General features: G+C 47.2%; 1 protein-coding gene across 1 annotated transcript; it reads left to right on the plus strand.

Annotated features, from left to right (window-relative positions):
• Positions 1-1,563: 1,563 nt before the first annotated feature.
• On the plus strand, positions 1,564-13,278 carry NOLC1 (nucleolar and coiled-body phosphoprotein 1). The gene is made up of 14 exons (XM_056352020.1): positions 1,564-1,719; positions 1,876-1,931; positions 2,022-2,143; positions 3,719-3,834; positions 4,609-4,750; positions 5,279-5,382; positions 6,082-6,232; positions 7,104-7,244; positions 7,668-7,757; positions 8,684-8,830; positions 9,054-9,608; positions 10,325-10,437; positions 10,802-10,882; positions 11,165-13,278. Exons 1-14 carry the CDS (start codon positions 1,609-1,611, stop codon positions 11,321-11,323), a joined length of 2,088 nt encoding a protein of 695 aa, XP_056207995.1. The 5' UTR covers positions 1,564-1,608; the 3' UTR covers positions 11,324-13,278.
• Positions 13,279-13,559: the final 281 nt, after the last annotated feature.

Here is a 13,559-nt window from a genome sequence, read left to right on the forward strand (position 1 = left end):
GTTATTCCATACACAAGAGGGGCACACCAGATCAGGGGCATCTGAGAACAAAGTGTACATATTTAACAAGCCCTCAGTTGAACATCCCTTTCCTACACTACAGGAACAGCAACTGTATAAAATGACAGAAACCTACAGTACAATCTACCGCTACATAAGCTACTTTTATTTCCCCAGAAGTACAAAGGCAGCACCCCCCAGCGACACCAGCAACACATGAGCTATGCCAGGCACAGAGACTGCCCAAGTGGGTGTTCAGCAGGCAGTACTACCTAACTACACAGAAGAGGAACAAAATCCCACAGAGCAAGGTACAGTAGTACTTGGAGATTGTTAAGAGCAGAGGGGTATGTAGGGGAAACATAAAGAGCATAACACTACCTACTTACTACTGTTTGTTTGACCCTGGCAGCCCTACCTCAGGACTTTCAGTATAGGGCTTCACTTCCTTTGCCCTCAACAGACTTTATAGTATGCTCTACTGAAGAGAATTAAAAAAAAAAAAAAACACACAAAAAAAAAGCCACAAAGGCAAGGAGAACAGAGCACTGCATTTATCAGAACAAACCTCCAGTTCCCCCTGGAAGAAAAGAAAAATACCACCTCACTGGAGAAATGAGTAATTTAAAGCCACAGCAATACACAACAGCTGAATGAAAACTCCTTATCAGAGTCCCAAGTACACTAACAGGCCACGGTTGCCCTGATCAGCCTCATCTGGAGCTTTCACACCCACCCTTTCCTATAGGCCCCAGAGCTCCATTTAAAATCGGGTCTGGGCCTTTAGTGCTTGCTTGTCCTATTTTGTAGGTGTACCTGTCTCAAGCCCTATCTCTGTTCTTACTTCCTTAATACCCTTCAAACCTCTTTTAAGGAACTTTATCCCCAAGTCCCTCTCTGGCTCTACCTCATAGATACAACAGTCTCTTCAGACCTATAGCATTACTTGTACCCTAGCCCCTCCTCTGGCATGATCTCCTCTTGCTCCAGAATAGATTCCTCATGCAGTTCCTAGACCTAATTTGTAGCTTTCCTGGGGCTGCTGCTGCTGTCTGGCTCTGCCTGCCACGCTCCACACTACGTGGCACCGCTCTCTGTCGGTGAGGGCACCGCCAGCGCCGCGGCTACCGGCCCGCTCTCCACCCTGGCACGGCCTTGCACCTTCTACTCCCTACCGCTCCCCTTTCAGCGATCGTATTTAACGTGGGTTACAACCAGAGGTGGACTAATGGGGGGAGAGGTTTAAGCGGGCTGAAGTTTTCCCTCTTCTAATGCCACACACGCGATCCCGGGTTTCCTCACAGAGGCTGCCCCGGCTCCCTCCTCCGCTGCGGGCCCTAAGGCTGCCTCTCCACCGCAAGCTGCCTTCGCTCAGGGGCGGGCGGCGCCGCCCCCGGTCCCCTCACGCCGGCTGTGCCTTACGGGTCCTCCCTCTGCGCGCCCCGTCCCGCCCGCTGACCGCCGCCCGCCATTGCCGGGGGGCGGCCGCTACGCCTCACAGCCCGGCCACGATGGCGGGAGGTGGGCGGAGCCGCGGCGGCGTGCGCGCGTCCGTGCGTGGTGGCGGCTGCGCGCGTGCGCGCAGGCGGCACGTGGCGGCGGGGCAGCATGGCGGCGTGGCGCGCGGTGCCCAGCGACCTGTTCCCCTTCGTGCTCACCTTCCTGCGCGAGAACCGCTTCGAGGGCGCCGCGCGCGCCTTCGCCAAGGAGGCGGCGGCGGTGAGGGGGGGGGGGGGGGGAGCGGGCTCCGGCGGGGGGTGGGGAGCGGGCCCCGGGCAGGGAGCGGGCCCCGGGCGGCCTGCCGGCGGCACACCGGGCGCGGCACACGGGGCGGCCTGGCCGGCCGGCAGACTGACGCATCCTATCTCGGTGCAGAAGGAGCAGGACCCCAACGCCGCCTCCCTCCTGGACATCTTCAGTTACTGGCTGAGGTAAGTGCCGGGGGGACCGGGGCTCCGCCGTGCTGGGCTCCCGCCGCCGGCCCTGCCTCCAGGTGCCCAGCCCAGCCTTTCTCCCCGTAGGTCTCCAGCGGCCAGGAAGAGGAAGCTGGTTGCCAACGGCCCCCAAGTGAAGAGGAAGCCCTCCTCCAGCAGCGATGGCAGCTCCAGCGAGGAGGACGAGGTGCCTCCAGCCAAGAAACCAGGTGGGGTTTGTGGGCGGCCCCGGGGCAGGCCAGGGCGGTGTGTGGCAATGGCCCCTCACCTGGATGTACCGTTCAGCCTTAGCAGCTCAGTTGCGGTCCTTCAGCAGCCATCGAGGACTGGGTTTGTGTTGACTGCTCTTGTTTTTGGTGCATCTTTTGCGCATGACATGTAGGGGATGTGTTCATCCTAGCTAAGGGCAATCTCTGTCCAGTTATAATTAAAGCACGTCATGGTTTGTGTCCACTGGAAGGTTTTAGCCATTCCATTTGTCCCTTTTGGCTGAGACTGGTGAAGGTGTTGGGCTGTGTTGAGTTTTGAAGGTGCTATTGAGGTAGCATCTTTGTTACCTTGTCTGTATTGAGATTCAGCTTTCCAAACACTCACTGATAGGATATTTCAGCAGGGTTACTTGTGCTTGCTTCAGCACGTTCAAATTATGTGTTGGTTTAAACATTGAGTGAAACTGGGGTTTGAGTGCATGTAGATTGGGCTGGTACTCACTTCATGGGAGGTAGCTACCTCATGATTTTATTTCCTCACTGTTTTCCAGGGAGGCTCAGTTTCACTGAGAGCTTTAAAGAATGGTTTCTCATCTTGCTATTGTAGGAAGACTGATTCAGGTTTTACAAGTGCTTTCATATTTGTTAAAATACGCATAATTTGACAGAAGTCCTACATGGCTAAGATTTATTAGGGTCCTCTGTATTGGTGGGCACTATGACCTGTTTGATGCAGGGTAGTATCCTTGAGTCCAGAGAAGTAGCAAGCATCCTTACTCATCTGCTGCTTGTGTTAGGGTTACCACCTTTCTTTCTCTCAAGCCTGTGTCCTAGCGCTATCAAAAAAATGTGTCCCTCCACTGCACTTTGATATGTGGCAGGCTGTATTTTTTCTTTTTTTTTGACCTGGAATTGATTTTGTGCCTTGCCTTAACTACAGCGTATGCAAGTTTGTATGTGTCTAGCAGTAGATTTGCAGGAGAGGAGGAAGAGACAGGAAGAGGGAGAGTCACAGAAAGAGTCTTCAACCTGAGCCATCCTAAAGCTGAAATTCCACTTGGAATTTCTGATCTTTATTTGATAAGGACACTTGCAACTTTAACTTGAGGCAAAAATGATTTATTTTGCTCTGTGTTGTTAAAAAGCAAATCAGTAACCATAAGGAGTGTATTTGGCTAAAACATGTTAAGCAAAGTGCCTGGAACCTTAATGCGGCTTGCAGTGGTTCTCTTTGGAAGCCTGCATTTGTTCAGTGGGTTTTTGTAAGCTGGAAGGTGTGGAGACCCTGTTAATGTTACCTCAGCCTATGGGGGTGCTTTCCCTGTGGGATGTCCTTTTTGGTGACGGAAGTCTGCACTTCAGTGTGTACATGACAAAAATCTAGAACTGGTTTTATCCTCTTGCCTACCCATTTTTGAGTCTTCTACCGCACCCTGCCGGCTCAAAAAACAAAGTCAGTGTTATGAACTTGAGTCATGGTTTAATGACCTTTCCCCTGATACACACTAGTGCAGGATATAGGTACATGAAAGTTGTGAATTAACTTACCATCAGCGTGCTGTCCCTCATTTGCAGCTAAAGCAGCAGCTGTGCCCAAGGCAAAAGCAGTTTCTCCAGCCAAGAAGGCAGAGAGCAGCAGCGAGGACTCCAGTGATGATTCAGATTCAGAGGAGGAGGAGAAGCCAAAAAAGGTCAGCTTTTCTTTCCAGACTCTAATACATGTTTGACAGTGATTGGCAGTAGCAAATTTGACCAGCAGAACTCTCTTTTAAATTTGGCTCACTTTTCCTGAGCTATGAAGTGCCTAGACTGCTGCAGGTGCAATGTAAGAAGACATTGCTGTAGCAGATGATGTGCCATTTGGACTAGTCCCATGAAAAATGAATTTCACATCCAGCACTCGCTTGAATTCATATCCAGGTCTGCTCCTTTCTTTTATCCTAAGATTGCCAGGGCTTACTTCCCACCCCCCAAGAAAGATTTATTTGCAAGCACTGTAATAAATTTAATCTTTTTTAAAATGTGTGTATATGTAAAAAGAGAATCTTCTCTTTGCTTTTTCTTGCTGCAGTCATGGTTTTGAGAAGGGACAGGGGTGAAGAATGGTGTCAGTGTACACTAGAGGAGACCAACCAGAGTTGCCCAGTTAGTATTTTCAGTCTTCAAACTAGTGTAATCTGGAGAAGGAAGAGCACAGTGCCAGCCTCAGAGCTGCCCCATTTTGAAGAGGCAGAACTGGAGGCTGAGGTGCAAAGGAAGTCTTCCATGGGCTGCTGGGAGGTTTCCCAGAGGAAAATTTATCCAGAGGTTTTCAGGCTGTAACCATTAGGCAGAGTGGTGTTTTCAAGTGAAAATGGTAACCTCTGTGAAAGCTGTTTATATACTCTCTTTACATGTCCCAGTTATTAGTCTCTTTTTCTTTTCATGGGTACAAGGGCTAATCACTTTTCCCTTTTGTTGTTTAGAAAGGTGCAAAACCTGCGGTGAAGCCAGCTGGAGCCAAAATCCAGCCTCAGAAGAAAGCAGAGAGTTCCAGCTCTGACTCAAGCAGCTCAGATGAAGAAGCACCAAAGAAACAGCCACCAAAACCAGCAACACCTAAAATGGGTACATCTTATAGTGTGTCATGAGTCAAAGTGCAAAACCAAAAAACCCAGGGGAGGAGTGATGGGGACTGTACCTACATGCAAAGGCATATGTATTAACAAACAGTCTGAAAATCTGCTGTCACTGCCATTTGTACATTGTACTGCCAGTCTGCTTCTGACATGGAAAAGGTGCAGAACTGATTGTAAATAAAACGTCTGGTCTCAAATGCTGCATTGTTTGCATAAGTAGCTGTAACCAGCAACCTTAACTGTTTAAGATATGCTTTTGACAGGGTCTTCCCCTCAAAGGGCAGGGAAGATCTTTACTTAGCCTTTAGTCCTGGGACTTCTGATGGTCTAGAATGATAGTTTTCTGAAAACTCTCTAAGCTTGCAGTAGGATAAACCAACAGTCTTGTGGTACTGCCTTAATTTGCCCTATTGGGTTCTGGTGGTTCTTTTCTTTCTTTGATACTTCATGCTGAATGTCATTACCCCTCACCTACCACGGCATATTTTCTGATGTCCCTTTTTACTTCTCTCAAAAGGAAGTAAAGCTGCCCAAGCAGCCACCAAGGTGGTCAATGGAAAAGCAGCAAGCAGTAGCAGCAGCAGTGAAGATTCTGATGAGGAAAAGGCTGCACCAAAGAAGGTAAATTAGACAGTGAAAAACTTCATGAATACTGTAAAAGTCTAGTAGTCTAGTATGGTTGGGTACATGTGTCTTGCAGGTCCTGTGAAATGTGTAGACAAAGGCAGAGACCTCACAGATGCTGCGCACAGCATTTGGGGCTCTTAGACCTCCTTCTCCTTTATACAGTGGGATTATGTGTTCTAGCACCTCTCCATGCACTGACTTTCTTCCCTAATACCTCCTTACCACTTCCTCTGCTCCTTCCTTTTACAGGAAAACATCTTATTGTGTCAAAACCATATTGTAGTCTCCATTACATGTTCACTTTTGCATGACTCTTCTGTGCTTAGCTATCTGTAACTTTGAGTTTTCCACTAGGCAGTGTTAAAAAATGCTTTCTGCAATAGAAAAAAGCCATAGTTGCGTTAAATCAGTTGGCAGTTGTTACCATTTGTCAGTTTTGTGCCCCTTAGTCAGAGGAGCTCCTCATTGGGGATTCATGCAGCAGAAAACAACAGCAGAGTGGCCAGAAAGGTCATAATGCTTGTGTGTTTCCTAAAATTTGCATTTGAGAATCTTCATTAGTCTTTTCCCCTTTGTCTTCCAAATTTGCTCTCTTAAGTGAGGTGTAGAGTTAAACAAGATCCCCATCAAGCTGTCCCCACAAGATTTCTGTAACTTCTTTTTTGACATTATTTCTTTCCTTCTTGTAATAAGGCTATTCCCAAGAAATCACTTCTACCGAAACCTGCAGCCACTCAATCATGTCCAGGGAAGAAAAAGCATGCCAAGGAAAGTTCCAGTAGTGAGGACTCATCTGACAGCTCGGATGATGATAAGCCACCTGCAAAACAAAAGCCGAAGTCTGGTGAGTACTGAATACCACAGCAGCTACATGGACGATGCTTTCTGCGAGTCCCACTGTCCTGGGAGAAGTGTGTGTGCAGCACAGGCAGGTCTTGCTGCACACGAGGTTCCAGGTGGTGCTGTTGGTGGCACTGTGAACCAGAAATACAGCAGCTCTTTTCATGTGGGCTGTTGAGGCTAAGCTTACAGTTCAGCTCCTCTCTCAGCAAAGGATGAGGAGTGAGAGGGATTGTGACAGACTCTGCCTGGTTTGCATGTCTTCTATTCAGGTAGCCTTCAAGTACATTCTTCTTGCAGGTTTCCTGTCTGCCGGGATTTGGGAAGTAATTTGCCAGTGGTATCTTTATTCTGTAACTGCTGCAATTTAAGCTGGTTTGTGCTTTGTGTGAAGTATGCAGGTCTGTTCAGTTGCAATCCAGCTGAGGGGCTAAAGGGGCCTCCGTTCAGTATCATACAGGGCTTTTAGGATTCCAGTAGAGAGCTGATGTGAGTGGAGGATCAAGCAGCAAAACTCAGTCTGATCCTGTAACCAGAGGATTTGAGAAGGCAGTAAATGGAAACAATCAACAACTGACATCTGTTTTTTTCTGAAAAAGTTTGGCAACACAAGCACCCATTCTTCTCAAAGTGTAGAGGAAAAATCTGCAGAGGTGGTTGGGTCTGCTGAACCCTGAGGAGAGTCAAACTCCCAGTGAAAACAGGAGGTCGCAGTGGGGTGGGTGTAACCTGTAAGCTAGTATCTTTGATTGTAGCAACGGAAGGGGAATAAATGGAACAAAACAGCTAGAATAAAGCACTTCTGATATAACAAACATCTCATGTGCTGTTCACATAACCATGCAGGCTTTTGAACACTGTGTCTCTCTTCCTAGGTCAGTACAGTGCTGTACCTCCTCCTCAAGATACACAGACAAAAAAAAGCCTTGCCAAGGCTCCTGCAAAAAAGGCTGAGAGCAGTGACTCTTCAGACAGTAGTGATGAGGCAGAGCAGGTGCCCCCAAAGGGAGGAGCAGGTAAGTTGTGAGGAGAGGAGGCTGCAGAGGAAGTACTGCATGGTGTGGACACTGTTTTGGCAGTGTCTTGGTTTCCTTGAAAAAGCCATTTGACTTTGGTGTCTGTGTTGCTATTTGCTTCTCTAGAAGCTTCTGAGTAATTTGATGGCATCCCAAATAACACTTTGTACAACTTGCGGATTCAAAGTGAGTGCAGGTTAGATTACTTTGCACGTGTTGGTTTGAAAAGTCATCATGATCTACTTTAGAGGAAATAAGCCAGGCCCATTACTGCAGCTGGCCAAGTCCTTGCTTGGCTTCCAGTGTGCTGGCTGAATGGCTGGTGCACTGAGAAGGGAGCTTTTCCACATCTGGAAAGGTCTGGGTTTTGGGACAAAGGTTTGGTGTGGATGTGGTCTGTTAATTTTCAACTTGCTTTTGCAGGCAAAGCAGTAGTAGCTAAAGCAATCCCTGGTCCCCAAACCAAAGCTGTGGCTACCAAAAAGCCTGAATCCAGTTCTGACAGTGAGTCAGGTAATTCAAGAAATAGTCTTGATTATTTTTGCATTAATGTTTTTATTGGCCAGGTTGCTGTATGTTGTTATCTGTACAATCTGTACGTATCTGTACAATCCTTTAGCATATGAGCTCGAAAGCTTCACAGTCTCCATAGCTAGCAAGACGTGCTGCATTTCCCCTCCAAGTTCAAGGTGCTCCTTTTGTGTACCTCGGCACCTCTGGTGCCACGGTAGGGACTGTGGCTGGCAGCTGCCTGTCTGTCTGCAGACTGTGTTTTCTGGTTTTGTTGCCTGCTTTCTCAGAAATTGATGAGGTTTTGATGACTGTTACTGGAGTGCTCAGGAATGTTGGAATAGGTCAGGTTTAACATTCCAGGTTGCTGTGACATACAGTACAAAGGCATATTTGTACACAGGAGTCTCCAGTCCATTCTCAGACTGCTGCTAAACACATCTGATACAGGAAATAAAAAGCTAAAATGAGATACTGTGCTGTTGCTACCTCACTTTCCCTGCTTTGTCGATTTTTATCTCCTAATTTCTTGCCTGTTCTTTGATATTTACCACACAGCTTCGTTTCTCAGTGTTTCTTCTCCCCAAGTTTGTTATTGGTGATACCTGTACTCTCTTTCTTCAGTTCCTTATCCTGTACTTCTTCTACATTATTCTCCAGACATCTGCTTCCTTGTGCATGCATTAGGCAAGAATGTGAACTGCTTGTTTCTACTTCCTCCCAACAAAGATGATACATGGAAACATGAATGCTGTCCCTTGACCATTCAGGTGTTCATCAAATGCTGCTTATTGACAGTTATCTAGTGGCTCAACTGGGTGACAGCCTTTCTTGCTTTTCACTTCCACATGAGTTACATACCTGTTGTTACTAAAGTAACTTGCACCAAAAACTTACTAACTTAACACTTCTTTTGTTGGTTTGTCTAGATTCTAGCTCTGAAGATGACAAGAAGAAGGTAGGGAGTAAGCTCCCAGCTAAACAACCAGTGATAAAGAATACTTCCAAAACAGCAAAAGTAGCCGTCAAGCCTGGACAAGCAAAGAAAGACTTGAGTTCCTCCTCAGACAGCTCAGGTATTGGGGTAGGAGGAAAGGAGAATCTCCACATACACATTGTGCTCGCTCACACCTCTGTGTTTCTAGGCAGGGTATGAGGGTGCGGTTGGACAGGAATACAGATTGCAGCATTGTTTCCAGCAGCTTTTGAAGCGCGTTGCATCAGCATTGAATCTGTAGGTTAGCTTCATGTTGAAGAAATGGGGCTTTACCTTGATTACTCTTTTCCTTTCCGTTCTAGATTCTGATAGCTCTGACAAGAAGGCCCCTGTGAAGCCCACAACTAAAGCAGCAACCCCTGCAGCAAAGAAGTCACAAGCCACAAAGAAAGCACAAAGTAGCTCTGATTCAGATAGCAGCTCAAGCAGCTCTGAGGAGGAGAAGAAGAAAGGCACTCCAGCTAAATTAGCTGGCAAAGTGGGTAAGCCGGCATCCAAACCTTCTACCCCAGCTCCCAAAGCTGGCACTTCTGACTCTGATAGTTCAAGCAGTGAAGAAGAAAAGAAGCCAGCAGTGAAACCAGCCACCAAATCTACAGGAGCAGCAAAAGCAACTGTGGGGAAAAAGGTAGCTGCTTCTAGTAGTAGCAGCAGCTCATCTGATAGTTCCAGCGAAGAGGATAAGAAGCCCAAGAAGGCGGGGAAGGTGACACAGAATGGTTCTAAGACCTCTGCCTCCACAGAGAAAGCAAAAGCATCCACACCAGCAGCAAACAACCTGAAGTCTAAGCCAGCTGGTGGCAGCAGTAGCAGCAGTGAAAGCAGCTCTGAAGAAGAGACTGGAGAAGTCAATGGAGGTATTGCCTACAGTCTGGGAAGTGGGTCTGTCAGGCAGTGTTACTGAGCTAGACATGAATGGGAGCTTTTCCTAAACAATATTCAGTCTAGTTTCTGTGTGCTATTAGATTATGCCATCTGGTGTAGTGCTGAGAGGAAAGAGCTAGTTTTTAATTTGGTGTGATCTTTTTTGTCTGTATTGCATATCTGATGGCAATGGAATTTGTGGTAACATTTCTGTACAGTTGTCAGTTGCCATCTGTGCATGCACAAGGTTGTTAGTGAGAGCAAGGCGTACTGCTGGAAGACCTTGTCCCTGTTGAGTGGGACACCACCACAAGTGATGCCCCAATGCGCAATCTCAATCTTTATCCCTCCAGGAGCAAAACAACTTTGAATGCACTAGCGATGTGTGCAAGTGCATACAGTGTGACTCCAAGAACTGGCAAATTTTAACCAACAGAACTTTCTCAAGTGCACTAAATCATCAATATAGAGGTACCCTATTCCACAAAATTACCTTTATTCGTTAGGATAGGATGGCAAAATTGTTGCTTACCCAGAATGGCCATTAGTGTCTGTTAGAGCAGTCTCTTTTCTGGGTGAAGTGATGCAGGGACTGATTCTTACATCTGTGTGTCAACACTGGGTTTGCATTCTTGGGGGGGAGATGCCTTTGCCTTTCCCAACACCATGCTTACTCCCTTTTGAAGTTTTACTGCTGTACATTTAATAGGCACGATCAAGAAGAAACAGAAGAGGGAAGATGTTCAGGAGTCAGAGACACCACACAGTAAAAAAGCAAAGATCAAAGCCAAAACACCACACACAGTTCCCAAGGTGAAACAGGTGAGTGAGGGTGGACTGTGGTGACTTGTGGGAGAGGCCTCCTGAACAAGGAGGTTTGTTCTGGGGGGAGGCTGGGCCCACAGGATTACTTCTGGTTTTGCAATTGAACCTTGTCTGGAGAACACTGGGAAGTGCGTGCAGGTGTATAATGTTATTCTGGCAAATGTTGATTGGATATGCTTGCGTAGAAGCATCCCTGAGCTGCCTGATAAGAAGGGAAAGAATTACGAACCTGAGAAGTTACTTAAAGGTGGAAGTGATGTGAACAGAGCTCCACCTTTGCAGGGAAAGGTGGGAAGAAGGTTGTCCCTAGGGGGGTATCATGCATGTGTATGTGCTTACTGAATCTTGTTTTCTTTAACAGCCAGCCTCTCCATTCCGCCGCGTAAGGGAGGAAGAGATTGAGCTGGATGCCCGTGTTGCTGATAACTCATTTGAAGCAAAGGTAGGGCTAGGTAGTGCCCAGAGCAGTAACGCTTGACCTACGCAAATATGCATCAGCAGAGCAACCTCGGCACGCTTGCGGGGAGTCTTTTTGGTGGAAACGTTTTCCACCAGGAGGTGGTGGTAAGAGGCATGTGAGCACTGGCAGGAGGTGTGTAGGAGTGGTACCAGCTCCAGTGTCAATGTACTGGTGATTGCTGGGTAGGGTGAAGTGCAAAGCATTGTCTCTACTCTCTTGGGTGCTGACCTGAATTTTTTTCCTTTCCTCCTTCAACCCTTACAGAAAGGAGCAGCTGGTGACTGGGGTGAGAAGGCTAACAATATCCTGAAATACACTAAAGGCAAATCTTTCCGCCATGAGAAGACAAAGAAAAAACGAGGCAGCTACCGTGGGGGCACTATATCGACCCAAGTCAATTCCGTCAAGTTTGAAAGTGACTGAGAATGTTTCCTTCAGAATTTATAAACCATCTGCTCACCAGAATGGTTTGGGTGGGCATGTGGACATTGTGGATGTCAAGCCTGCCTGGAACGCTACCTCCCCTAGCCCATTGCAGGGCAGGCAGTTCCAGTGTGGGGATGTGGGAGAATGGTTCGATGTTTCCCCCTTTTATTTCTTATTCTGGTTTAAGCCCCTACTTTGGAACCATCCTTGAGCTGGTGTTACTGGCACCACTAGGGTGACCTCCAAGACTTAAATTTTCTACAGTCTTATTTTAAAAGGCTGGCAGTGATTTTTCATTTTGGTTTCCTTCCCATCTAGTAGAAGGAAGATAAATCATTCTCATGTATCTTAACCTCCCACTTCTTTTTCAGCCAGTTTAACTCTTGATACCTGTGAAATGGCAAGTATTGTAACTTGCCTTTGGCTAGTTACTGTAAGAGCAACAAGTGATTTGAACCCTCTGGCTGTAATAACCAGCCCCACATGACTTTTCAAGTTGCAGTGTGACCAAGTCTTTTTGGTTTCCTTCTATGGTTTCACCTTGCAATAAATCCCTATCTTCCTCTTCCTTCCACTCCTGTTGAGGCCGCTAACCAGAGTACTTGGAGAAGTGGAGCCTAAATACACCTTAGGAGTTGAGTAACTATTGTAGTTGCAAGCTGGGGGCTATTGTCAGAAAGACCAAGGTCTATAGTACTGCTGTGGCAGACTTGGTAACCCCTTGGTTGGGAATGTAGCTGGAAAGTGGAGGTTGTGACGTTTGGCTCAGTGGGAATGGGTAAGGAGGCAGAGGAGATCATGCCCTCTTTTCTACCCTGCGCTGCTTTTTGCTGTGTTTTTGTTACAGAGGCTCTGACTGCCATGTGGTGTTACTCCTTGTTCTCTCTGAACACGAAACGTGCCAGCTTACGCTTACTCCCAGCAGCATGTGCCGTGCAGCCTGTTAGGAGTCAAGAAGAATGTATCATTAATGCCTTAAATTTATTTTCTGGGTTGGATCACTTGCTCTTTGAGCTGTCTTCCATCTGTTAAGTCCCTCTCGAGAAGTAAAATGCCAGTTTCCCTGTAGCACTAAGGCAAATAAAGCCTGATGCTGTAAGGTTTGAAGTGTTGGCTACAAGTACATGTTCCGTATGGGGAGCCTCAAACAAGTTCAGTAACTTGGAGCCTAAACTGAGACTTTGTGAGCAACTGAGGTAACGTAATGGTTTGCTGCTGCTGAGAGGGGGGCTTGTTTTGCCTCCAGCTGTTCGACTGCGACCATATTTCTGGTGTGACTCACATCTGGTAGAAAGTGGTTCCCCCAGCTACTTTTTTCCCCGTGTTAGGTGGGTTAAGTCAAATTAAATTTGTGGAGCAGGCTGCTGAGCCCATAGCCAGTGTGACCTGGACAGCGGTAGTGTGTGTTTGCAGAATGGGGCGGTGGGCTGTCAGAACTGCTTGCCCCGTCTCATGAAACTGCCAGCCACCGAGAGTCTGTGCAGGGCCTGATTGCCATGTTTCCATTCCCTCCCCCAAGGGCGAGAGTGGGGAGAGCCCTGTTATTACAGGAAGCTGCATTTCTGCGCAAAGCAGTGTCACCTAATTGAGGGTTGGATGAGGCTTGAGGAGCCACCCCCGTATACATGAGCTGCAACTTGTTCCGATGAGCATTTTTCAGGACTTCCCCCTCTGGCTTGCACAATCACTGTGCATTCTGGGCTGCGGTGCAGAGGGATGCAGGAGACCACGGTTACTACAAGGAATTAAAGGTTAGGGGCTGAAGGAAAGTGGGAAGGGAGGATTTTCTGCCTGGGCATTTGAACATCTTGCTTGTGATTTGTCAACCTCCATCTGGTTACGGGAGCTTATATTTGAAATTAAAACTTTGTAACTACTTTCTATGTTTTGGGGGTATTTTAGGTGTGAGAATTTTAATGTGTCGAAAATAAAAAAGATTGCTGCCTTTGTAATGCGAGTGGATCTGGTAGTTAAAGGTGTGTGGAAAAGGGCTGGTGTTGGTGCTGGGGATACTGCAGCACTGTATATGTCTTGTCTAGGTAGATGCTCACATGCATGTAACAGGCCTTCAGGAGTGAAAGGTGGCCTGTGCAGCTGGCTGTCAAAGGGCTTTCTAAGAAATTTGGATAAAACTGATAAAACTCTAGAATTATATTTGCTTCTATCGGGACAAACAGGCTGCTCGAGTCCCTTTCTCACCAGAATATCTGGTTAGCTCTTCTCAAACATCGCT

Source organism: Falco biarmicus, chromosome 9, assembly GCF_023638135.1.
Source record: "Falco biarmicus isolate bFalBia1 chromosome 9, bFalBia1.pri, whole genome shotgun sequence".
NCBI classification, from domain to species: Eukaryota; Metazoa; Chordata; class Aves; order Falconiformes; family Falconidae; genus Falco; species Falco biarmicus.